At 33.8% G+C, this 25,781-nt stretch overlaps 1 protein-coding gene across 2 annotated transcripts; it reads right to left on the bottom strand.

Moving 5' to 3' along the window:
* Window positions 1–5,512: 5,512 nt before the first annotated feature.
* Window positions 5,513–24,952, bottom strand: LOC126735517 (Golgi to ER traffic protein 4 homolog). Of its 2 annotated transcripts, XM_050439559.1 has the most exons (7): window positions 24,672–24,952; window positions 24,512–24,590; window positions 18,214–18,420; window positions 14,629–14,936; window positions 9,969–10,141; window positions 5,855–5,969; window positions 5,513–5,684 (listed from the first exon to the last, which is right to left on the bottom strand). In XM_050439559.1, the coding sequence occupies exons 1-6, from the start codon at window positions 24,782–24,784 to the stop codon at window positions 5,869–5,871; spliced, it is 981 nt and encodes a 326-aa protein (XP_050295516.1). In that variant the 5' UTR covers window positions 24,785–24,952; the 3' UTR covers window positions 5,513–5,684; window positions 5,855–5,868. The 2 variants fall into 2 exon arrangements, with proteins under 2 accessions (XP_050295516.1, XP_050295515.1); XM_050439558.1 differs by having other exon boundaries at window positions 5,513–5,969.
* Window positions 24,953–25,781: the final 829 nt, after the last annotated feature.

The raw sequence follows: 25,781 nt of genomic DNA, 5'->3' as shown, positions 1-25,781 counted from the left end.
AGAGGAGACTCGCAGGAACTAATCAGACTTGATAATAAAATGTGTGCTACAAAATGGACGGACAATAAATGCGGTTCTCATGATTTATACAGCTTTCGGAGCCGAACCAAAGGACTTAATTGAAAAGTGAGACAAAAAATAACAAAAATTCGTGAAAGTTCCTGCCCAAAGGTTGTAAAGATGTACAAGAAAAAAATGGGTGGCGTGGATGTGTGTGATCAGATGATAGAATACGACAGTTCTTTTTTCAAAACAAAAAAACGGATTTTGAAAGTTATTTTGCATCTCTTTAACATGGTAATAGTTAATTCACAGATATAACTAGCTAACGCAAGTTGCGTTAGCTAGTTATATCTGTGGTTAATTTCTGGTTAGAGTACAAGAAGAATTTTACCGATAAAAAAAAGAAACCGATGGATCTGCTTCACTTTAGGCTAAGTTTGAGAGAATATCTTGGATGTATTAAATGTAACGTTTACCTTTGTTTCGCCAAAAACAGGAATTGCTTTGTAAACTAAATAAAGTATTTTTTTGCCATTTTCCTGAATATATTTTTTTTTTGTCACAACTGTGAAAAATAAGGTTCACTCCTATAGGGCACAATTGTGAATCATCTTGAAAACAGGCAATTTGACCTTGACCATATTTTAAATACTTCACTTAATCCTACATTATAACATAAATAGTTAGGCCTCTTTTACACGGTCAGGATATTTATCCGTCCGTTTGATCCTTCGGCCGGGCAGCGCCCTGGAGCGCTCTTCACACGGGAGTTTGCAAAACTCCGGACCATTTAGTGCTAGGTAATTCAGTTTGACGGTGATTATCATGGACAATAGACGAAAAAAGATTATAATCGCTTTGTTAATACATCGGCGAAAAAAACAGCGTAATAGACGAGTTTGGGTTCATCCGTTGCTAGAAAGCCGCTACTTGAAAGGAGCCTTCTTTGTGCTTTTTCAACAATTGAAAGAAGACGAAACTAAGTTTTTTAATTATTTTCGTATGAGCGTTACTTCTTTTTATGAGTTGTTGCAACGTGTGCAGCCCGAGGTACAAAAACAAGTTTCTATAAAATAAATAAAAAACAAAGAATACATTTTAGGTTAATATTCTATTTTAATGAAAGAATACATATATTTCCACTTCAAAGAAATCAAAAGTCAATATCTGAATTCTGTGAGAAAGGGGATGACAAATCGTTATACTTACTCGTAGATTGCGTGTCATTAGAATCAGGAGACAGGTAATGTGGAGATATTACGTTAGTAGAATTGTTACTTGATGGAATCGTTTGATGTTGATTGAAGACACTGGGTAGCAGTGAAGTGTATGAAAGGCCAGAAGACTGATACTGCTGAGAGTTCTGCAATGGATTGTTGCAGGGGTATTGTTGTGTTTGTTGTTGAGAGTATGGGAGAGTATAAATCTGCAGCTGTTGTTGTTGGGTTGTTGGAATAGAAACAGCGTTCTTAATGTTTTTAATCACCTGCAGAACTCCCATCTGATAATCTACAATCTAGTTGTCATTGAACTTTTGAATAGAAGGAAGAATGCTCTTAAAAAATTTCGGTCCTCGTGGTCTCCTGCCTCAATCGATTTTAGCATCCTTAGTGCAAATTCGTCGAGACTTCGCTTCCTCTTTCTCGTTGACTGCTGTACACCTGTAGTCTTTACGGTAAGGGTTTTTGCAGATGGAGTTTGCGAAATTTGGTGGGTTTTATCTGGAGTTTCCATCCCTCGATCTGCTGATTGGAGTTCTTCTGTTTCCTGCTGACCTGCCTCATCTGTCTGCTTATAGGCCATGTTAGACTCAGTTGACCGGTGATATAAGCCCTTCTCGAGAAAATTTAGTTGTTCGTGATACACATACTTTCTCAGTTTTGATGAAGCAGCTCCTGATTTTTTTGAGTTTTTGTCTCGGTTCTTCCATTTAAGCCACTGGTCTCTGATATTATTCCACCTTTTAACAACCATTTGACCTGTAACAAAAAATCTTCAATAGTATAGAATTTTTAATTTTTAATTGATTTTTTTTTTAAATTTCAAGTACCTGGCTAGTGGATGTAGCTTCACAGATCTGTATTATAGCTATCGACTGGGAATTTCTACAAGTACAAAAATTGTTCGGGAGGTCTGTAACATTCTCTGGTCATCTTTAGTACAAGAATTTATTCCTAAACTTACGAAAGAAGTTGCAACTGGATTCGAAAAACGAGCAAATTTTTTCCACTGCTGGTGCGGTAGACGGAAAACATATTAGAATTGTAAAACCCGAGTTTAGTGGTTCGTTATACTATAATTATAAGTCCTATTTCTCAGTTGTGTTGATGGCAGTCGCTGACTCGAAGTATCGATTCATTTATGTTGATGTAGGCGCATATGGAAGTGAGTGGGATTCAAGTATTTTTAAAGAAAGACCTTGGAATTGCGACCTGCAAAGCCTTTACCTGGTTCTGAAGGTCCAAATATACCTTATTTTCTTATAGGAGACGAAGCTTTCGGATTAAATACTAATTTACTACGGACTTTTGAGGAAAGGAACTTTCCCAGAAAAAAAGAATATTTAATTATCGCCTCAGCCGAGCCAGGAGATATGTTGAGTGTTCCTTTGGTATACTGACAAACAAATGGAGAATTTTGCATCGACCTTTGAATGTTAATACAGATTTTGCCGTTAGTATTGTGAAAGCTTGTGTAGTGCTTCACAATTTCGTGAGGGAAAGAGATGGCTATAACTTTGAGGATACCATGACAGTTTTGGGTATTAATGATTTGCCAGCACAACCAAATATGCAAGGTGAAAGGGCGGCTAATGATATTAGACATGTCCTAAGTGACTATTTTCTAACTGAAGTAGGCAAAGTACCATGGCAATTGTCAAAAATTTAGATGACTTGTTTTATTATAAATACTATTTTCCAACCTTAGCGTATGTTTAGTTCAATGTTCATAAAAAATAAGAGGCAAGTAATAAAATAATTGTAAACTTACCAAACTCTTTTCTTTCTCCGTCACTTAAATTTTCAAAATTTTCTTTCAACTGGGCGCAAATACTTCTCCATGCCTCAGTTTCTTTATTGCGATTGTTGTAATCCTCAGCAGCTTTGTTCCAAATTTCTGGTTCATTCTAAACTAAACTAATCAGGATTTCAGAATCTATTTCTTCTACTTCTTTCGACATGATTAAATACTCGTAACTACAATACAAAGTAAACACACAGTTTTCACAACAGCCTACACGGTACTGACCTGCAGACAGGTATAGACCAATCGGACAATTAAACACCCGGATCATATAAACGCATTCATTGCGCACTATGCACTAGTGCAGCATAGTACGGGCGTTTCCCCGTCCGAGCTCCGTGAGCTGTAGCGGGTATATCCGGGCGTTTTGTGTGCCCGGACGGCGATTCACCCGTGCCCGGAAAGTGTGAAAGAACATATGTTAAACTATGTATTTCTACTATTCCGGATGGCGTATTTACCAACCCTAACCCGCTACGGTGCTAACCCATTCCGATTATAGCCGAACGAAAAATTTACAAACTATATCCCGACACAGTTCACTCGTACTGCAGGGAGTTAGGATCAGGAGATTAGTCAACTGCGTTGAATCTCCAATCTAATATTATAATGGCCGCTTTCGCAGCACTAATTTAAGAACGTTTAGGAACAAAACAAATTAAAGGCAAAATCACATTGACTGCTGACTGAGAGACAATATATAGGGTATTTAAAATTCGTCCCTCACTAATGGGTTCTCGGTAACCATAGAAGATACGAAGATGGTTAAATTTGGGCAAAGTTGCGCATTTCTGAGCTCAAAAATATGCCTTTGAAAAAATTAAAAACTCCCGATTAGTTCCGAAAATAATCGTGAAAAATCGAAATTTTAAAAATGTATTTTACTTTTTTCTGAGCTTATTATCTATCGGATTTTAAAATAATTTACACTTTTGCATTTTCACTTTTTCCTTGCTACATAGTGGTGGAATCTGTTTGAAGTATGGTAAAGTGTAAAAATGTTTGTAAGGCTAAAAAACTAGGTCGGTGGTCTACGAGCTCTATCTAGTAATAAAAATAAAAGTGAAACAAATTATTTTAAACTTTTAAACAGTCGAAATACAAAATACTTGGGTTTTTAACATAATCAACAAAATTACATGGAATGTACAGGGTGGCACAAATTCGACCCTCATCATTGGGATCTCGGAAACGGTAAGAGATACAGAGTCGATTAAATCATGGCAAAGTTGCATAATTTGATGCTTATTAAAATTCCGTTTAAAAATTTAATAAGTTTCTAATACGTTTGCAAATATCGATAAAAAATTTGCACTTTTGCGTTGCCACTTTTTCCGTGGTTTTTAATAAAACGTTTCATCTTTTGCCGACCATCATTAACTTTGTTTTTTCTTATGGGCGCCATATTTTTTTTTACATTTTTATCTAATTAACCCTAACTGTACAGTGAAAGTGACCCCATTATTGACCCCACCCGCTGGCTTGTGATTGGTCGGTGCCGCGCCGGAAGAGACGTAATCAATATTCTATATTATCGAAAAAACCATAAAATTATTATTATATTACATTATATTATTATGTATGTAGAATAAGTAATAACCAAATGTAAATAAGAAAGTATCCAAATGTAGAAAACTATAACAAAATTTAATTCACTTACCAGAATAACAACGTTCAATCCCTTCAATAAAAACGAATCATTCTTAATAGTACCCTTGTTTATTTTTTTAATACCAAAGGTAAGGCTGGCGCTGCATTCAAAATTTCGTCGGCGGCTCTTACATTACTTTTGGCTTTGTTTTTTTCACTGTGCTCGCATTTAAATATTTTCTTGTATAAACATTTCTTAAGATTGGGAAACGTTTTATACACAATCCAGTTTGTTGTAGAAGACTCTTGAAACCCTTGCATCCATTTTTTTATTGCTTCCGAGTAATTTGAATCTTGAAACTGAGTTCTTACAGTAATTTGGAAACAATTAACGTCTTTTATATCGACTTTGCTCAAATCGATATCTGATAAGTCGTCAAACGAAAATAGTTGTTTTATAACTTCCATTTTTTATGCAATACACTTTACACAACACTTTATGAATACTTAGAAGTACGCCACGAAAAAAAAACAACAGTTTAAAAATGTTAGGTTAGGATGAAACTGAAAATTTTATGTCACAATCATCATAAAAAACAAAGCACGGTGTTACGAATCCTAACTTCGTACAGGTACCAGAGAACTGCATCGGGATATGGTTTGTAAATTTCGCTGTCGGCCATAGTCGGAATTGGTTAGCACTGTAACGGGTTAGGGTTGGTAAATACGCTTCCGGGTGACGTGACTAATCTTAAACGGACAAACACCCTGACCGTGTGAAAGAGGCCTTACTCGTTACGGTAACTTTAGAATATTGATAATTATATGCTCCGGGAGCGTACGAGATATTTTTTTTTGAAACACCTTGTATATTATATGGAATAATTAATCAAGATCATTTTTAGATTCGGTACTGTTTATTTTGGCAAATACTTTATATAATTTATATCGTCTCAAAAACATAATTTAAACACAAGTTTTACTTTTCGAAGCTACAGTAAATTTTAAAGTTTAATTTAACCGCAAATATGATTCCTCTGAGCCGCTTACTAATAATTTGTGACATCCTAAAAAATAACATTTTGTCAATAAAAAGTTGTTAATATTTAAATAAAAAAAAGCGTAATAAATTTATTAAGGCGTTCACTTTGTTAATCATTTTTTTAATTCTTCTGAAGAAGTGTATTTTTCGGGACAATGTTTCCTCCGAGAAAATATTAATAAGGTATTTAATTACAACTGCTGCTCTTTTTAGTCCAAATCGGCATTTTCGACTAGCCGCCTCGACGTTGACGCAGCCTGTGGTCGATTGGGTTCGTTTACTTCATCATCACTTTCATCATCTAAACCTCCTGAGTGGAAAAAAAATATATTAAAACGTGCCTCGCAGCCGTTTTATAATGGACAAACATAATACCGAATATTGCACTTATCATTTTTGTAAATATATAACTATTTCCTATGCTACAAGTAATAGGAAAACAAGCCTTTTTTAAGACCTTTTATATTCTCTGAGAAATGCATAATGAAATTGACGAAAGAGTTTTTAAATTTTATTCTTAGTTAATAACCTTAAACATGTTTCTTTGAAAACCGACTATGAGATGATGAGTTTTTTAAAAAGTGTGTATACTTCACCTCTAAAATTCTACGTTTACTATACAGTGAGGACGCGCAAGTTAGAACAAATTCGATTTTTTTGATAATGAATTCATGTATACAGGGTGGACCAAATATGAGCTACGACTATCAACTTAATTTTTTTAAATAGAAACACCCATTGTTTATTTTATTTTTGAATTCTGTATAAAATTTTGAGTATACCTTGTATACCATGTCCTATTACCTAACCTTAATATTTACTAAGAAATTTGCAATTATATTTTTTATAAATAACCACGAATTTTTGGAACAGTTTATAAAAAAAATCAAAAAACAAAAAAATTAATATAAATGTTCAAATTGTTGACCATTAACTTCCTGACAGTTACCAAGTCGATATTCAAATTCTTGTAATATTTAATTATTTAGGTTTATCAAAATAAACTTTAGATTTTAGATAACCCCATAGATAAAAATCCAATGGGGTTAAATCTGGGGACCTTGCTGGCCATTCAATAAAACCTCCCCTTCAAATCCATCTATTTGGAAAGATGTTGGTAATGTAATCTCGTACTGTTCGCGAATAGTGTGGAGGGGTGCCATCCTGTTGGAACCATATCGAATCTGCCGGTATAAATAGGTTTTCACCATTTGGATAAAGTGAAATTAAACTAGGTACTATCTGATTTTGAAGCAACTCTAAATATTTTTCAGATGTAAGTGCGCCCTCAATAAAATAGGGACCCACAATTTCTGCCCATACGTCTAACTTCTTGGGAAATTGGTGCCCAATAACGAAAATTTTGTCTATTTACAAAACCGTTTAACCTTAACTAGCCCCGTCGGAAAAAACAATCTTACTTAAAAATGGTGGGTTTGCAATACATTTATTCATCATTATTTCGCCAAACTCTATTTTGCGGATGTGATAATTTTCAATTCAGCTCCTGAATAAAATGAATTTTATATGGATGCCATTTATTCCTATGCAAATATTTAAGAACACATGATTTACTAACCGACTGATCTGCAGCAACTTGTTGAGTTGATTTATGTGGATTTTCTTGTAAATCAAGCAAAATATTTAATTGTCTGTTTTCTAGAAGCGTGGGACGGTTCAGGTCATATTTATCTTTTGCTTACTACCGAACGTGTAATAGGCCTCTCCGGTACTTGTTAAACAGATCGCAAACTTCGTCCTGTGTTCGAGTCTCGTCGCCATTATCCTACCATCATCAAAATTTCAATTCTTTGTTTTTAAGTTAAACGCGCCATACTTTTAAACTTTGCAACTGCACTTTACACTTACTGACATTTACGTAAAGTTATACATACTGTTTCCATGCGATTCAATGGTGACAACGTGTCAACAATCAAATACAGTGTACTCCGTTTATAACGTACATGGGATGTAACGTACTTCCGGTTATTACGTACTTATAATTCGGAACCCGCCCAAATAGTCTTGTCATTTTACTGGATATAACGTACTAACTAAAATTTTAACTCCGGCTATAACCTTCAATATTTTTGCCCGATTGACAGTAATTTTCCGATTGTAACGTACAAAGGTACGTTATAAGCAGAGTAATTTTCCACCTCTGTCGGGGATTCCCATTAATCGATACTGAGAAGTTTCTCTGTCGTCGCGCGTTGGCACCGGGGCCGCCGGGGATTTCCAGTTCTCGACTCTGAGAATTTTTATAGAACATGCAAAATGACTGGTAGTTTTAGATTGGACATTGCGTATTATTGTGCGAGTGCGAGTTTTAGTAGTTTTTTTGGTAAAATGACGGATAAGCGCAGAGCTATAAATTTGAAAGAAAAAATAGACATCATTAAAAGTATTGAAAATGGCATTAACAAATCGGAAATTGCGAGAAGGAAAAATATGGCAAAAACAACAGTTTCTACAATTTGGAGCAATCGTGAAAAAATCAAGCAAGCAAGTGAAAATAAATCGCAAAGAATTAAGAAAATTAGGAATCCCGTACGCCCAGATGTGGATCAAGCTTTTATTCGATGGTTTGAGGTGAGAAGAACCGAAAATATTCCTATAAGTGGACCACTTTTAAAAGCAAAAGCGGAAGATTTATCTAAGGCATTACACGGTGGAGATTTTAAGTGCTCTACGGGTTGGCTCGAGCGTTTTAAAGTTCGTCACAACATCAATGTCGGTAAAGTGTCCGGTGAAGCAGGAGATGTTAGCAGGGAAGCTGTGGTGAACTGGTTAACCGAGAAATGGCCAAGTATTGCACAAAATTACAGCTGTGAAGATATTTTTAATGGGGATGAGAACGGACTACTTTACAAGATAACTCCAGACCGTACACTGAAATTTAGAGGAGAAAAGTGTGTGGGAGGCAAACAATCAAAGCTAAGATACACCGTTTGGGTTTGTGCAAATATGACAGGTAGTGAAAAATGTAAACTTCTTGTCATTGGTAAATATGAACGACCGAGGTGCATGAAAACTGCCTGTTATTTATAAATCGAATAGACGCGCATGGATGACTTCAGACATTTTTATTAATTATTTGAAAGAGTGAGATGAACAACTAAGACGTCAAAAAAGAAAAATATTGCTTCTAGTGGACAATTATGCAGCTCATCCAAAGAATGTAGATCTGACAAATATCAGATTAGAATTTTTGCCTCCCAATTGCACTTCTGTCATACAACCAATGGATCAAGGCATAATAAAATGCCTGAAAACATATTACCGTAGATATTTTATGTATCGCCTAATTCAAGCATTGGATAGTGAGGAAACGTTCAATCTAAAAATTCTAGACTCGATAAAAATAATTGCAAAATCTTGGAATGAGGTTTCACAAAAAACGATTCAAAACTGCTTTCGACATGCTGGTCTAGTGAAATCGATCGAGGATTTTGATTCAGATGATGACTTGCCTCTGAATCAGCGGTACGAGAAATATAAAAGTGTTGATGATGATGATGACTGGGATATTCCGCTAAGTTATTGGTTGCAAAATCACTGCCAAGACGTAACTACTGTAGAAAAATATCTTCCTGTACTAGATAATTTTACGACCATCGACGATAATCTGGTAGCAACGGAGACCTTAACGGATTGCGACATTATTGCCGAAGTAATAGAATCAAACTGTTCAACGAATGATTTAAGTTCCAATAACGAAAGCGGCGATGATGATGGACCAGTGAACGAACCCATTCCAAGTTGTGAAGCACTTTGTGCAATTAAAACTGTTACGAATTTCTTACAATATACTGACTACGGATCTGATGATACAATTTTACAAGCCTCGTTAAAAGTTGAGAAGCACATCGAGAATTTCAAATTGTGTAAAAAAATCAGCAAACAAAAATAACACGTTATTTTTTTGAAAAATCGTAACTAATAAATAGTACAGATTTATTTTGATTACATATGTATATGTATCCTATTTCAATCACAACACACACACTCCATATTTCATTCAAACACACTCCTGAATTTTAAATGAATTTGTTCCAACTTGCGCGTCCTCACTGTATAAATGATCCCTAAATTTAGCTATTTTTGCTTTGCAAAAGATGATGATCTTCCGAAGATGGTTAGTGGTGAAACTAATTCGTGATTCAAAATCTATTTATTTACATCCTTTTTGTCTATTTCTAATTACCCATATAAGAATTCCATTCTGTTAACTTTTGAAAGTTATTTTGCTCAAATTTTCATCGTAATTTACAGAATAATCCTTTAGTGTATAATGGAAAACACTCACCTAAGAAACTTTCTATAAAATTTCCAAAGAGTCCTCCAGACTTCTTTTTCGCAGGAGGCTTTACACCGAAAAATATTTGTCCTATTTTATCTAAATACTGTAAATAACATGGATCCCGTTCTATTGATTTTTGATATTGCTCGCATAAGACCGCAAAAGTCTGAAGTTTCTTTCTGAAAAAAAATTAATTAGATGAATAAAAAACATTTGTATCTTGTTCATATCTATTTATTTCAAAATTGAGTTTTTTTTTGTTTTTACGTTGTATGTCAAAAAATTATAGATGGATAGAAGATAATCCAGATATCCTATTTAAAGTTAACTAAACATAATTTCATTAAAATAAGTTTGCCTAATTTTTTTTGTTGGATATAGGTCAAAAACACTACTTCAGACGATCAATTGTATATTTTGTCGACGTTTCGATCTCTATAAGATTATCCCCAGGACATGAATGAAACGTAATGGCAGATATATCTGCCATAGCTCCCACTGAGAACAAACTCCTACTGAGCTTTGGAATAAACAATACATTGGTTATGGTTCTGTCAAACCACTGACCGTGAATGCACACTTGTATGTTAATGATTCCTATTCTAGAGGCGAAAACACGACTCGAACGTGTATACTTTTCGCACACTATTTTTAAACCCAGTGACCTGCAAACACAGACGGCCTGGGCCCATAACCTGTTGAATAAAAAAAAAAGTGGAATCCGGAAAAATCGATATTTATTGAAAACAACAGTACACGAGTGAAGCGTCGCGATGACTGAGTTAAGAAAAACAAAGACGCAAAATAACCGAAATTGCGACTAATGCCGCCTGCCTGGTGACTTTTGACGGTGAGCGCTTCTCCGGGAATAGTAAAGATTTAAATAGATTTATTTCTTAGCAAAAACAAATGTGTTTTATTTTAACAATTCTATCTAGACAGCAAAATTATAAAAAGAGACTTTTAAGTGAAATGATGGAAATTAGAAAAAGCACAAGTAGCATTAATAAAAAGCAGGACGTTGACAATCTAAGTAATGCTTATATTAACTTAATTAGCAACATAAAAGTCTAATATAAGAACACCTCGTACATAACCTAAGATCTAACACTATGTGAGTCTATCTATCCAAAAAAGAAATATTTACAACGACAAACGTTATCTATGTTTTGTTTTTTTCTTTTATAAAGAAGTGATAAGTAGATTGGCTGCTTGAAACGATTGTCCAAGTTCATCTCCCAACATAGTGGTTATAACATAGCAGAGTAAATTAATAAAAATTACAAAAACTCTGAAGCACAAAAGGATCTATGAATTTCTTATATTGATTATGATATTACAGTTATTATTATTGACGAGGACGATCTACAATATACAGGGTGATTGATGGTTGATGGTACCTTAGGCGTTTACGGAGAACAGAAAATATTTTTTTTTTGAAAATTTGGCAACATGGGTTTTAGCTGATGATCTAACGATTAAAAATATTTATTATTACCAAAAAGTAGTAGCAACTTTGTTATTTTAAATGGAATACTTTTATGGAATGGATTGGTTCTGTATAAGGTGTTCCTATGCCTATCTTTAGTGGTTTTCGAGAAATTAATTATTTTCTTTATTTTTGACGAAAACATAGATCCAAATAAATTTGTATTACTACGGCACTGGAACGCGCAGAACCTTGAAATTATAAACGTAATTTATGGAAGTATTGTACATTATTTTTCGCTACGAAAATTTGTTCTACGTTATACAGGGTTGCTCAAAATTAGTGATTTTACCGCTAGATACAAAAATGGTAAAAAGTGCATTTTTTTTAATGGAACCCCCTGTATATTATCACATATTCTGAAAAGGAAATTAAAATCCCTGTCTAAAGAGGTATTATGTTCCTATATCGAAGTAGTTCGATTTCGGAAATAAAAGCAATTTTCTGTAAAAATCGGAATATTTTGACATATTTGCTTTAGTTGGCCATGAAAGGTCATGATGAAACAATGCTATGCTATTGATGTTTGACAGTGACATTTAGTTGATTAATAGTAAATACGCTTGGGTGTTTTTTTAAAATAGTGACCTAAAAATTCATTAAAATGGAAAGAAATAGTTATTCAAATGAAGTTTTGATGAATTTATTTATTATTCATGGACAATGTGACAAAGTTGTAGCAAGAACATGCAGAAAGTTCAAAGAAATGTACCCGAATTTACAAAAAATGGATAAAAGAAAATTTGTGCGAAAACAAAATAATTTTATACAGCTTGGTTCACAACTTAAAAATGATACAAGATTATAAGTAATTTACAATAAATTTTCAAAATGATTGCCATTGACTTCTAAGCAATTCAAAATCCTGCGTTGTACAGCATGTGTTGTCGCTGCTTGTATTTCAGAAGCATCTAGTTGACCAATGCAATTGATAACTCGTTGACGTAGTTCCTGTTTACTATTTACCGGTGTCTTGTATACCATTTGCTTCAAATTACCCCAAAAGTAAAAATCAAGTGATGTAAGATCAGGTGATCACGCAGGCCAGTCCAATGGTCCCAAACGCCTAAACCAGCGGTCATCGAATTTCTCAAATAACTCACGTGTCACCTCCTCAGTGCAATGAGCAGGTGCTCCATCCAATTAGAACCAGCAAGTGCGATAATCTTCAAGCATTAAATTTTCCAGAAAATCTTCTACTACTGAGTGCAAAATCTGAATGTATTTATGGGAGTTTAATGACCCGTCGGAAATAAAAAAAGCTATTTGATTGTCTTTTAGTAAACAAAAAACATTAAAACTAAATTTTTCTTGAAACCCCATTTCCTTAACCGCGTGTGGATTTTGATTAGCCCAAAAATGTTGATTTTTTCTATTAAAAATACCTTCTCTAGAAAACTTTGCTTCGTCTGTCCATATTATTTTTTTTAGAAAGTTTGGATCCTCTTGAGTGCAAGTCAGAAGTATCTCACAATATTGAATGCGACGTTGGTAATCATCCGGTTTCAGCTGATGAACTTTTGAATATTTTAAGGGATGCATATTATTGTCGTTCAGAATTCTTTGCACAGAATAATAAGTTAGGCCTAAATCATCTGCTGCACTCCGGAAGCTTGTGGATATGCGTGAAAGTAGGCTAAAACATTCACGATGTTGTCCCCATCAGACGTTACAGGCTTGGGCAAACTTGTATCATTTTTAAGTTGTGAACCAAGCTGTATAAAATTATTTTGTATTCGCACAAATTTTCTTTTATCCATTTTTTGTAAATTCGGGTACATTTCTTTGAACTTTCTGCATGTTCTTGCTACAATTTTGTCACATTGTCCATGAATAATAAATAAATTCATCAAAACTTCATTTGAATAACTATTTCTTTCCATTTTAATGAATTTTTAGGTCACTATTTTAAAAAAACACCCAAGCGTATTTACTATTAATCAACTAAATGTCACTGTCAAACATCAATAGCATAGCATCGTTTCATCATGACCTTTCATGGCCAACTAAAGCAAATATGTCAAAATATTCCGATTTTTACAGAAAATTGCTTTTATTTCCGAAATCGAACTACTTCGATATAGGAACATAATACCTCTTTAGACAGGGATTTTAATTTCCTTTCAGAATATGTGATAATATACAGGGTGTTCCATTAAAAAAAATGCACTTTTTACCATTTTTGTATCTAGCGGTAAAATCACTAATTTTGAGCAACCCTGTATAACGTAGAACAAATTTTCGTAGCGAAAAATAATGTAAAATACTTCCATAAATTACGTTTATAATTTCAAGGTTCTGCGCGTTCCAGTGCCGTAGTAATACAAATTTATTTGGATCTATGTTTTCGTCAAAAAATAAAGAAAATAATTAATTTCTCGAAAACCACTAATGATAGGTATAGGAATACCTTATACAAAACCAATCATAAAGTGATTGCGGATCGGAAAATAAAAAAATATACAGGGTATTCCATTTAAAATAACAAAGTTGCTACTACTTTTTGGTATAAGCGGCAACGCTGCATCGCTAAAAATATTTTTAATCGTTAGATCATCAGCTAAAATCCATGTTGCCAAATTTTCAAAAAAAAAATTATTTTCCGTTCTCCGTAAACGTCTAAGGTAGCATCAACCATCAATCACCCTGTATGTAAGTGTATATGCAAGTTTTTCATTTTGATAAAATCTTCCTAATATTATCAATTGTGGCCTTTTGGTTTTAAAATTTGGAAAGTTTAGGGATTGTATGGAATTCTTGTCAAGTTTTATAACAAATTTTCAAAATAATTAATTTTATTTAATGTGATTTTAATTGTATAAAATTGGTTCAATGATTTTTAACTTGAACTTTGATAATCGAAACGTCGACAAAATATACAATTGATCGTCTGAAGTATTTTTTTTTGACCTATATCCAACAAAAACAAAAATTAAGTAAACTTATAAACTGAGGTCATGATAAACAATTAATTAAAATAAATTGTTCTCTACTTGTGTCGAATTTTTCTTATTTCACGCTTAAATACTGTTCTAAATCTGTTATTGTGAAATGTTATTGTTTTATAATCAAAATGTAATCCTTTTTGCATGCTCTCTAATTGGAGATCACTAATTATATGTATCATGTTATTTATATGACGGTTAACTTTAAATTTATTAGAAAGTATTTACTTACGTTTCTACAGCCCTCAGTAAAAACCAAATAAAATTTAGCAAAGGTAGCAAATATGGTGGCTCAGTCTTCCTTATTCTCGGATGGTTCTCTGTGTAAGTAGTGAACGTCTGGTTTGCCGTATTCTGATTTCTAAGGCAAAGAAACTGCAAGACCGCCTGTGCTACGAATAGGTCCACCTCAGATTTAAAACCTTTGGTCAGTTGAAATTCTATAAGTAATTTTCCGCAGCTTTTGCCATCTTCGGACAGGACGTAATGGTGTCTGGCTTGTACGTAATTCAGTTCATCCCAGTAGATTTTTGCTATGTGCTAGGTATAAATGAGGCGTTCAGTGCAAAAGTGGCCCAAGTAAAAAAATAATAATATTCTATTAATATTACAGATCGCTTGTTTCTGTTAATCTAAGTGCGTTAGTGGCCCATCTGATTTTTTTTAAACTGGCCCTAGATGGCGCGTCAATACTGCTTTTGCATACTCTATTAATGAAATAGAAGATAATGCAATAGTGACCCAACGTTAGTGAATAACAGCCGACGTAAAAATTTGTTGTGCAATACTGGTTTATCTTTTAACCTTAAAGTATACTTGTTGTTTGTTTCTTGCGGTGTGTTTACATTTGTGTGGTTTTTGAGATATTTGTTTATTTTTATTGCAAAAATGGATTTACCAACAACATCAGGTAAGTTTTAACTTCCTTATAATACTAGGATACAAAAAAATTAATTATTGAGTTAAAAATATTGTTATGCATACTCATTATGTTTTAGCCACAAGCAGCGTTCTGAGACCTAGACAAAAAAGGCAAAAAAGTGAAAGTTCTGAGACTTCAGAGGATCCCTTTGCCGATTTTGGATTCAACTATTCTCCGTCGGATTCTGAAGGCTCAACAGATGATAATTTAGGTTTGTGTTTTTCTCAATAATTAATCGCTTAGATAAATCGCATGACTATAATAATAATACTTATTTTTAACAATTTTTTTATTCTAGACAATCCTACTTTTGAAATAGAACATGAAATACACGAACAAGAAAATCCCAGATCTAAAAAGCGAGGCCCTAGGAGAAAATATGCAAATAAAAGTTTGTGGAAAAGGAATATAAACAAAAGTTACGAAATAGTGGTTGCGAATATACAAATGTAAAAGGTACTGTGGTTCCTGCTAAAACATTTGATGGTTCAAACTGTCCATGTGTTAAAGAATGTTATAAGCTTATCGACCTTAAACAACGCGAGAAACTATTTAAAAGTTTTTATGAGCTTTCCAGTTTCGATTTACAGACTGTATACCTATGCGGTCAAATAAAGGTAGTTCGTAAATCTACTTACACAGTTAATAGTGACACTAGAACATACACCAGAATCTATTACCTGCCCAATGACAGGGGTGCTCGACATCCAGTTTGTAAAGATGTTTTTAAAAAAAAAATTTAAGAGTTTCGGATGGACGATTAACACGTGCTCTTCGTCAAAAAGAGCAAGGCAACAAACCAAGCAAGGACAGAAGGGGCAGATGCGTACCTGCTAATAAAACCATGAAGATAAAATTCAAAAAGTCATAGATTTTATCTCCAAATTTCCAAAGTATCAATCTCATTATTCGCGAAAAAAAATCCAAACCTATGCTACTTATCCCCTAACCTAAATTTAACAACAATGTATTCATTATACAAATCTGATGATAACATAGTTGAACCTGAACCATTAAAGCTGGAGGAGCTGAAGAAACAATAAACAGAATAAAGGTAGAAAAGACTTTGCACCTGAGGAAGGCTGAAAGTGCACGAAGTGGAATGAATTTAGATGCGGAATTGGGTACGATAGAGGATAACGATGTTACTGTTATTGCTTTCGACTTAATGTCAACACTACCTACACCACACCTTTCTACTGGGGTTTGTTATTACAAAAGGCAAATGTGTTTTGTTTGGGGATACGATACAAAACTGTGCAAAACAGTTTGGGGATACACAACTTGTCAAATAACCAGGCGCACATGTACGTTTGGCACGAAGCCATAGCATCTAGAGGACCTCAAGAGATCGGATCCTGCTCAATTCATTACATAAAAAATGTTGTAAAAAGCTCCAAATTAGTTATGTACAGTGATCAATGTGGAGAGCAAAATAGAAATTACAAAATGTCCTTAATCTGTTATTACATAATACAAAACAAAATCTCTTCAGTTCAGCAAATTGATCACAAATTTTTAGTATCGGGTCATTCTTACTTGGCTTGTGACCGTAACTTTGGGGTGGTGGAGAAAACTAAAAAGAGATTTAATGAAATTTATGTTCCTAGTGATTGGATAAAAGTGATTAAAACTGCCAGAAAGCATAATGCTTTTACAATAGTTGAAATGCAGACTCAAAACTTTATAACAACCGTCCTTCTAGAAAAAAATATAACAAACCGTAAAAAAACCGTGAATGGAGAGGTTGTGAGTTGGTTAAAAATGCAATGGATCAGCTATAACTTAGCTAACCCCGACCTATTTTATAAAGAGTCCAATCATACAGAAGTGTTCTTTAAAGAAGTTGATATTTCCAAACAAATTACTTAAACTTATGTAAGGGACCTCCCTCTATTATATCCTGCAGGTAGAGAAATTGAGGCGGCCAAGTATAACAATCTGCAAGAATTATTAGTGTATGTTCCTCCTTATTTACGTACCTTTTACAATAATTTAAAAGTTAAAGACATTAATAATGTGGAAAGACAAAATAATAACATTGAAGATAACACATGCGACAATGTTCTGTACTCAGTTGAAGATACTCCTTTGGCTTCCTAATCTAACGAGGTACCTATTTGAATTCATTTTGGTTTTATTATGTTCATTTTTGCTCAAAACTTAGTTAAACTTAAGAAAAATTATTTTTTGTTATAACTTAATATGACTAAAAATATAAACAGATAAAATTGTATATTTTTTAAACAAAATGATAGTGCAAAAGTTGCCTAAACCTTATTTAAAAATAAAAAAAAAACAATATTTTTAACTTCCTTTCGAATCCTAGTTTAAAAAATAGCTTTTTTAGCATTTTGACCAAAAAAACTCAAAATAATAAAAAAATAGATATCAAAATATAAAAATCAATAATTACAATTTTTTCCAAGTCAATTTTCTACAAACTGTAATTTTTACCTTGGGCCATTATTGCGCTAAACGCCTCAAATATGAGCTATTGTATAAAATATCACGTCAAAATATACAGGGCGGTCTATTTAACTTTGGACAGCCAGATAATTTGAAAACGGTACGTTTTAGGACAAACATTTTTAAATCAAAATTACTTTGTTTTTAGTTTTTTAGATTTAGTTGGATTTTATTGGAAATTTTTCTTTATCCCAACGTTTCGGCCTGTATTAGGCTTTCTTCAAGCTTGCAGAAATAAGTTAAGGCCTTTCTTTGTTTATCTACTTATTTCTGTAGCATTTCTGTATAATCAAAAACCCCGAAAAACTAATTAATAAATCATAAATGCATTCTATTACATGATAAACATTTGTTGTATTCGTTATGTGAAAAGAGAATTTGGACAAACACCAAAAATATTTGTCAAAATGTATATAGACTATTTACCTGATGTAAAGAAGGATGACCTTGTGTACTACCTTGTGCAGACCATTTTACAGCTTTACACAAAAAACTCTCCCTTTCAGTGGCATGCAAAGGACCAATCTTCAAAAAAATTGCAGCTAACTTTGGAGACCAGGCCTCATAGTTGGTGTCTTCTGACTTATCAAGTACTTCAACTAGTAGAGTACCTAAATCAGCTCCTGAAGCTTTCTACAAAACAAATTCACAGTTACTTATAAAATACTTTTAGGTATTGTATAGAAAATATTGAACCTAATTTTTTTTTTTAATGTTTTAGTCTATTTTAGCCTGTGATGATATATTTATATGGCAGAGCAATATTACAAATAATATTAAGAAAGAAAAAGCAAATATGATAATCGTAAACAAGACTTTCTTTCTTTCTTTCAAAAACCCAATACATCACACCCGAACACCGTAGAATAGATATAACTCTCCTATATAGATAATACCTTCCCAACAACAAAATACTTGGGGTCTCGCAACAGTAATAAAAATCAGGTGTTTTTATTTTTATAGACAAAGAACTTTATTGGTACTAACACAAAAGCTTACACAAGTCAATGAATTACATATTGGCCAAAAGCAAAGGCACACTTAAAAGAGCCTTGAAATTTGTAAAATATGATTCCTAACTAAGAACACCCTGTATATGACAGAAGGAAACAATTTAAGTCAAAGTAATTCTCCATTCTTCTAGAATCCCAATTAAGTCCAATAGTGACATTGAATTAACATTTCTAGTATCAAGATGAAATTAAATGATTTTTAGATTTTTTTTATAAAAAAAATTATTGCAGTCAAACTGCGCATGACAAAGCAGCCATATTTAGCGCGTATACTAGGTAGCCTAAGGCGGTCTTAAAAATAAAATAAAAAGAATGGCATTCCTTTTAAAAAAAATGCTGCTTATATCGCCCTACTTTTTTGAAGCACCCTGTATACTTCAAAAAATTTTCCTGACATTCGCTATCAGGTCCCAAAAATTTTTTAAGAGGTTAGAAAATTTGAACCTCATTTTTTTAGGCTTTATGGAAGACCGACGCACTGTTGCAGGACCCTGTATAGGCTAGTGTTAAATGTCTCAAAACCATTGTACAGGCTAAATACCCATAATAAAAATCTTATAACCTGTAAAAAACTTGCAACTCCTTCACAATTTGAACATGTTTGTAGTATTATTAACTTTTTGCTGTAGCAGTACTATCCATTTAAAAAGTCAACACCATAGAAGTTTATATTATGTGATATAAAATAAGTGATGTAAAACTGAGTTCTGTTTAATACAATAAACCTTTGCAAAATGTAAAAAATGTGTGTTTTAAAACATGATTTATTATTCAAATTCAAATTCAAATTCAAATATGCTTTATTGTTTAAACAAAAAATTGTTATAAACAAAGCTTCACCTAATCCTAAAGAGACAGAGTTACAAGGTTAAAATTATATTTAAAAATGCAAGTTACAATGACGGATCAAAGTTAAACAGTTAAAATTTACATTTTTTTTTTTTTTTTTTTTTTTTGAATTAATAAAATCAACTATATCTAACTTTTCTTAACTAAGTACAGTGCAACATCTAGGGTTAAAAAAAGAAAAACATTTAAAACAAACAGGTTAGGAAAAGAGCTAGGTCTCCCTTAATTAATTAAAATCTGATTGTCGTTGAAATATTCAGCCACAGAGTAATAAGCTCGACCACTCAGAAATCTCCTCAAGAGAAACTTAAATTTGATGAGAGATTTTGCCTCTCTAATGTCTTCTGGTAGGTGGTTAAAGATTTTTATACCTTCATAAAAAATTGATCTCTTCACCAAGGCAGATGTTGGAATGGGAAGCCGCAAATTATTCCGCTGGCGAGTGACATATCGTGGATTCTGTAGGACAAACCTGTATTGATGGGAGAAAATAAGGCATGCCACCTCCTGTATGTATAGGCAGTAGATTGTAAGAATGCCCTCCCTGATAAAATATGGTCGGCATGATTCCCTAGGTGATATCCCGCATATATAACGCACAGCACGTTTCTGTAGAACAAACAACATTTGTAGAAGATAGTTGCTTGCACTACCCCAGAAGCAGACACCATACCTGAGATGGGACTCAATCAGGGAAAAGTACACGGCTCTCCCAATCCCCATGCCAAGCTCCCGACAGGTCACCCTAACAGCAAAACAACCCGCAGAAACCCTATTGCCGAGACTCCGTATATGGTCCTCAAACTTAAGTTCCTTGTCAATCACCAGACCCAAAAACTTATTGTTAGAATAAGGCGGGACAGGGCAGTTAGCAATAAGAATATTATCAAGACTACGATTATTTGTAAAACAAATTAGTTTGGTCTTCTCTGGATTTAATGATAGTAAATTTGCCCTGAACCACTCATATATAAGTTGAAGATCAGCCAACATGGCTATTCTCAAAGAGTCGGTATCATACCCATGCCAGAGAACGGTGGTGTCGTCAGCAAAGAGCGTGAATTTTCCCTGGATATTAAGTCGGACGAGGTCATTAATATATAGGAGAAAAAGTATTGGTCCCAGTACCGACCCTTGAGGTACTCCCCAGGCAACAGATTGATATTCAGAATACTCCGACCCCACACACACTCTCTGACGACGACCCTTTAGATATGAACAAAACCAACTCGCCGCCAAGCCCCTAAAACCATAGTGGAAGAGCTTCCGCAGCAGAACCTCGTGACTGACACACGTGAAGTCACAAAACACAGCAGCGGAAACTCCACCACCGTTAATCTGACAGTAGACATCACTCATAAAGTTAAACATTGCGTCATTTGTGTTTTTATTTTCTTGAAAGCCAAACTGAGAACCACTAAGAATAATCTTTGATTTTAAATAAGACATCACACGTTTTTTAACCAATTTTTCAATAATCTTTGAAAGTGTGGACAGAAGGGATATTGGTCTAAAGTTTGATGGTTCAGTGAGGCTGCCCGTCTTATGAATTGGGATAACCTTAGCAGATTTTAGGCAAGCGGGAAAGGTGCCCATAACCCATGATGCATTTATAGCTTCAACAAGGACACTCAGAGAGATGTCCGGCATGTTCAGGAGTATTTTGGCAGATAGGCCATCCTCCCCGGCTAAGTTTTTGTTTTTTATAGAAGTTAATACCTCTTTAAGCTCAACCAAGTCTGTAGGTATAAAGAAAAATGATCCTTGAATACTGGTGCTTGATAAATAAGTAAGTGGATCTGTTGTTGGGAAACCCAAATCTTTATGGATTTTATCAGCAATTCCAATAAAAAAGTCATTTATATGATTAGCAGAACATTCAGGGACTGCCATGGAATAATTGCTGTATGATTGACGGATATCATTAACAATCTTCCAGCATTCTTTAGACTTGTTTGTGGCCTTATTTAGGCAATTTGAGTAGAAGGATCTTTTGGCGATTTTTATTAGTCGCCGATACAAGGACCTATAAGAGTTAAAATATTGATGAAAAGCCGGACAATTCGTGAACTTTCTTAATGTGTGAAGGGATCTCAAATTTCTACATGAAGTTTTAAGTCCCCTAGTTAACCATGACTTCTTGTTCTTTTTTGGTCTAATTTTCACCATGGGAAAAGAGATATAAAAGAGGTTTATCAATTTCCGGTGGAAACACGACAATAGATCCGACGAATTCAACACGCTTTCCCATCCAGCAGCCACACACGAGTCATGGAATCTGTCGTAGTACCTCCTGCTGAAAATTCGACCGTAGGAGCACACAGCAGTTTTGGGGCATTTCCCTTTACTGATTTCACAGATCACTGCCTCGTGGTCCGACATGCCAGAATTCACAGTGCAATCCACCATATGTTCGGGATAATTAGTGCAAACATAGTCAATGGTGCTGGACGAGAACCGTGTGATGCGAGTGGGAGACCTAACATGCATTTGAAGGTTAAATGAACTGAGTAAATTACGGAGGGTCAGTGTTGCAATAGATTTCTCATTATAATTTACATTGAAATCACCCGCCAACAGTATGGAGGATGAACATGGGATCATAAGCAGGAGACTTTCCAAGCATAAGCAGAATTCAGAGCTATCAGATAATGGTGACCGATAAATACAAATAATGTATAGGTTTAAATCCTCACAAAAAGATGCAGCAAATTCAAAAACAGATTCCTTTAGGAGATGGTTAAATTTATCAATTTTTCGAAAAGTGCTTTCCGTTAAAAAACTTTTGCCAGCTAAGATCATACATCCCCCATGAGATAATTCAGTTCTACAAAAGTTAGAAATCACTACATAGTTACTAATGTACATCATTTCGTTCACTTTAAGCCAATGTTCTGTGAGGAGGATAATATTAGGTTCCTTTAGTTCATTCAAAAGTAGAGAAAGTTCACCTGTTTTATTACGGAGAGATTGTACATTTAATAACATTAACGAGAACTTGGAATTTGGGGCTACCTTGACTCCTTTGGAATCTGAAGGGTCAATAAAAAATTTTCATCTGTGTAGGGAACCTGCATTGATTCCACGCCTGACGGATTTCTGCTTGATGATTGCTGGATGTTGGGATTAAGAGGGACCTCCAGTGAGTGGATCCTACCGTCATTAAGAGCAAGACAGTTTACTAGGTATTCAGCCACCAGCTGTTTAGGAGATACTATAAGGTTAATAGGAGAAGCTATAATAATAAAATATTTAATTTCCATAAAAATTAGCTTTTTATTAGGACCTTCCTCTAATAAACACCATTAGAAAAACACATAAATGGTAATATCACCTATACTTAAACTCTATAATAATTAATAAATATTTATCATGTAAATATTTGTTGACAATGTCACTGGTAGAGAGTGCTTGGATCGGTAGCATCAACAATGCAATCGAGCAGCATTGCAATGCCATTATCATTTTCTTTAATATACTTTATTTACATTTATTTAATGTTGTATATTGACTTCGATATAGAATATCTTATATTTTATTTAAAAAAATGCTTGATACCTATTTTCTTAAAGGGGAGCAGTAGTATTGTTTTGTGCCTTTGGAAACAACTGAAAATTTTTATATTTATTTATTTTATAGACGGGATCAACCCCATTAAAAAAACAAAATATTACAAAGTTCAATAGTTACACCTAACCATAACTTAAAATAGCTAAAATACAAATATGTTTTTACAGGCAAACCAACATAAAATCAACAGAAGAGTTTACACAATCTCTCTAATTTGATTCCTAAAACTAGACAAGCCAATGCCCACAACTTCAATATCCTCACTGTTGATAATATTTAAAGTTCTTCGATAGGGGAGTGAGTGGCATAGGTGGTATTGTGAAAAGGCAAAGCAAATAGTCGGTTTCATCTCAAGAGTCTTAAGGGGACATTGAAGCTAATTCTACCGAGAAGGTCGGGGCATACAATCAGACCATTAAGAAGCTTAAATACAAAGGTTAAATCACCACGAATATGTCTTTCTCTCAATGTTGTCATAACCAGCACTCCCCATGCATAATCATAAACATGATCGTTCGGTATTTCCAAATTTAATTTAAATAGACAAACTTATTCTGAATCCTTTCAAGGGCCAGACAGCTGTTCATGTAATAGGGGGACCATATCATTGAGCCATACTCCAATAAAGAAACCACCAAAGACATGTACACTCTCTTACAGGTCTCGACTGATAGCTCTCTACAGTTACATAGAACAAAAACCCAGAATCCTGAAGGACCTAACCACTATATTATTTATGTGTATATTAAAATCTAAATGATCGTCAAAATAAATGCCAAGATCCTTGATTGTATCAGAATACTGAACAGGGCTTCCCTCTATATTGCATGATGTTACAACTTTGTTACTTCTTTTGTGAAAACTAATATAATTACATTCCTTTATGTTAAAGAATAATATTATAAAGCGATTTTTGCCATTTCTATTTAAGCATTTGTCATTATTGCATCAAAGATGTTGCAAGCAAACAAACCCGTAGTTCCACAACATGCCACTTCTAGCCTTTCAATGTTCTAAAACTAATACTCATTCCAGTAAACTTTGAAATCCTAGCACCATTAATAAAGTAAAAAATTATTAGTTTTTAAAATATTAGGATTTTTCCAAAAAGTCCAAACATTTTCATGATTAATTGAAAAAAATTCAATGAATAATGCAAACATATTCAAAAAAGCTGGTCAAATGTCTACTAGCATGTGAACTTGAATTAATGTCAAAGTACATTATAACATAGGTATAACCAACCTATTGTGCTGAGTAAACTTTAATTGAACTTTAGACTGTCTTATTACCTGGTTAGCGTCCAGAAACAGCATAGATCCTTGATAGAACATTTCCTTTAGTTCTTTATATTTCTTTTGATTTAAATACCTAAAAAATGATTTAAGGTTATGTATGCAAAATAGCTATCAAGCTCCTGAAAGAGAACAACTAATAATAGAGGCAAATTACCTAAAATATAAAGTTCTATACATTTGATGGGCCTCATAATACTCTCCATTTTTGATGGAGTTTTCTAGTTTCTCCAAAACCCTTGAAATACCTCTGCATCCCGCAACCGCCATAACTTCTTATCTTATTGTTTGGGATCGGGAACGGAACGGGAAACGCGACATAAAATAAGAAAAACTATAAACTGAAACTTATTCTGAGTTTTTGGTCTTTCTCCCTGGTTTGTTTTGAAAGAAAAGTGCAAAGTGCCAGAAATTCCTAAATTTTACGTGACATGTGACGAATGACGGATATGACATAAACGTCAATAACGTTGCTGATTATAAGGATGACAAATTCTGAGTAAAAACATGAAACGTGTTTCTACCACAGCTAAAGTTCTCTACAGACGATGCGCAGTTCGCGACTCGTTATGTGGGGTTCGTTAATTTGCGCATCGTGTTGGGTTTGGGCAACACCCACTCAAAGACAAGGCCTTAGTGCTTGGCGCGTGACGTCATCGATGTGGGCCACCGATTTTTGAAAAACCAAGGGATTTCATATGCTAATATCTCAATATTTGGCTTATTTTAAAAAATGCTAGGAATAGAATAGAGTTCAGGAAACATTCAAAGGTATGTTTTAGTTCTGGTTGAATGTCAGGTTAAATATTATGGTGTAATATTAAATGCAGACTCCCAACTCCCCTACATCTGCGCCAAAATTCAACATATGTATTTAGGTATTTATAATATTTTTTTTATACCATCAAGTAGTAAAAAATGTTATTATATACACATAAATACATATATTGACTTTAAAAGCTTAAAAAGCTTATCATACTCCAGTTCATGTAATTTTTTAATTGTAAAAAAAGAAGCACATTTTTTCTTCGAAGTGTCAAAATCAGAAAAATAAAATTTTTGGTCTGGTTTAGAGTTAAGCCAATTATTAAATACACATTTAAGTAAGTGAACTGTGTCAAATAGGTAAAATAATGTTCTCTGATTATCTATGGGATGAGGATTAACAATGCTAAGTTGGTCTGCAGTTGAAACATGACTCATGGCTATCCCGTTAATGGCATTATTATCACTTATAAAAAAAAACTATGTACCCCATCTCTTCTAA

The sequence above is a fragment of the Anthonomus grandis genome, chromosome 4, assembly GCF_022605725.1.
Source record: "Anthonomus grandis grandis chromosome 4, icAntGran1.3, whole genome shotgun sequence".
Lineage (NCBI taxonomy): Eukaryota > Metazoa > Arthropoda > Insecta > Coleoptera > Curculionidae > Anthonomus > Anthonomus grandis.
The sequence above is the reverse complement of the archived record's forward strand: the minus strand, read 5'-3'. Positions and strand labels throughout refer to the sequence as shown.

What these genes read in the sequence shown, in the direction of transcription:
- LOC126735517 (XM_050439558.1), bottom strand. Translation starts at nt 24,784, where the DNA reads ATGGCGGTTGCGGGATGCAGAGGTATTTCAAGGGTTTTGGAGAAACTA. An exon ending in TGTTTCTGGACGCTAACCAG is followed by an intron (nt 18,421 to 24,511) that starts GTAATAAGACAG and finishes TTTGTTTTGTAG; the next exon opens with AAAGCTTCAGGAGCTGATTT. An exon ending in TTACTGAGGGCTGTAGAAAC is followed by an intron (nt 10,142 to 14,628) that starts GTAAGTAAATAC and finishes ATTTTTTTTCAG; the next exon opens with AAAGAAACTTCAGACTTTTG.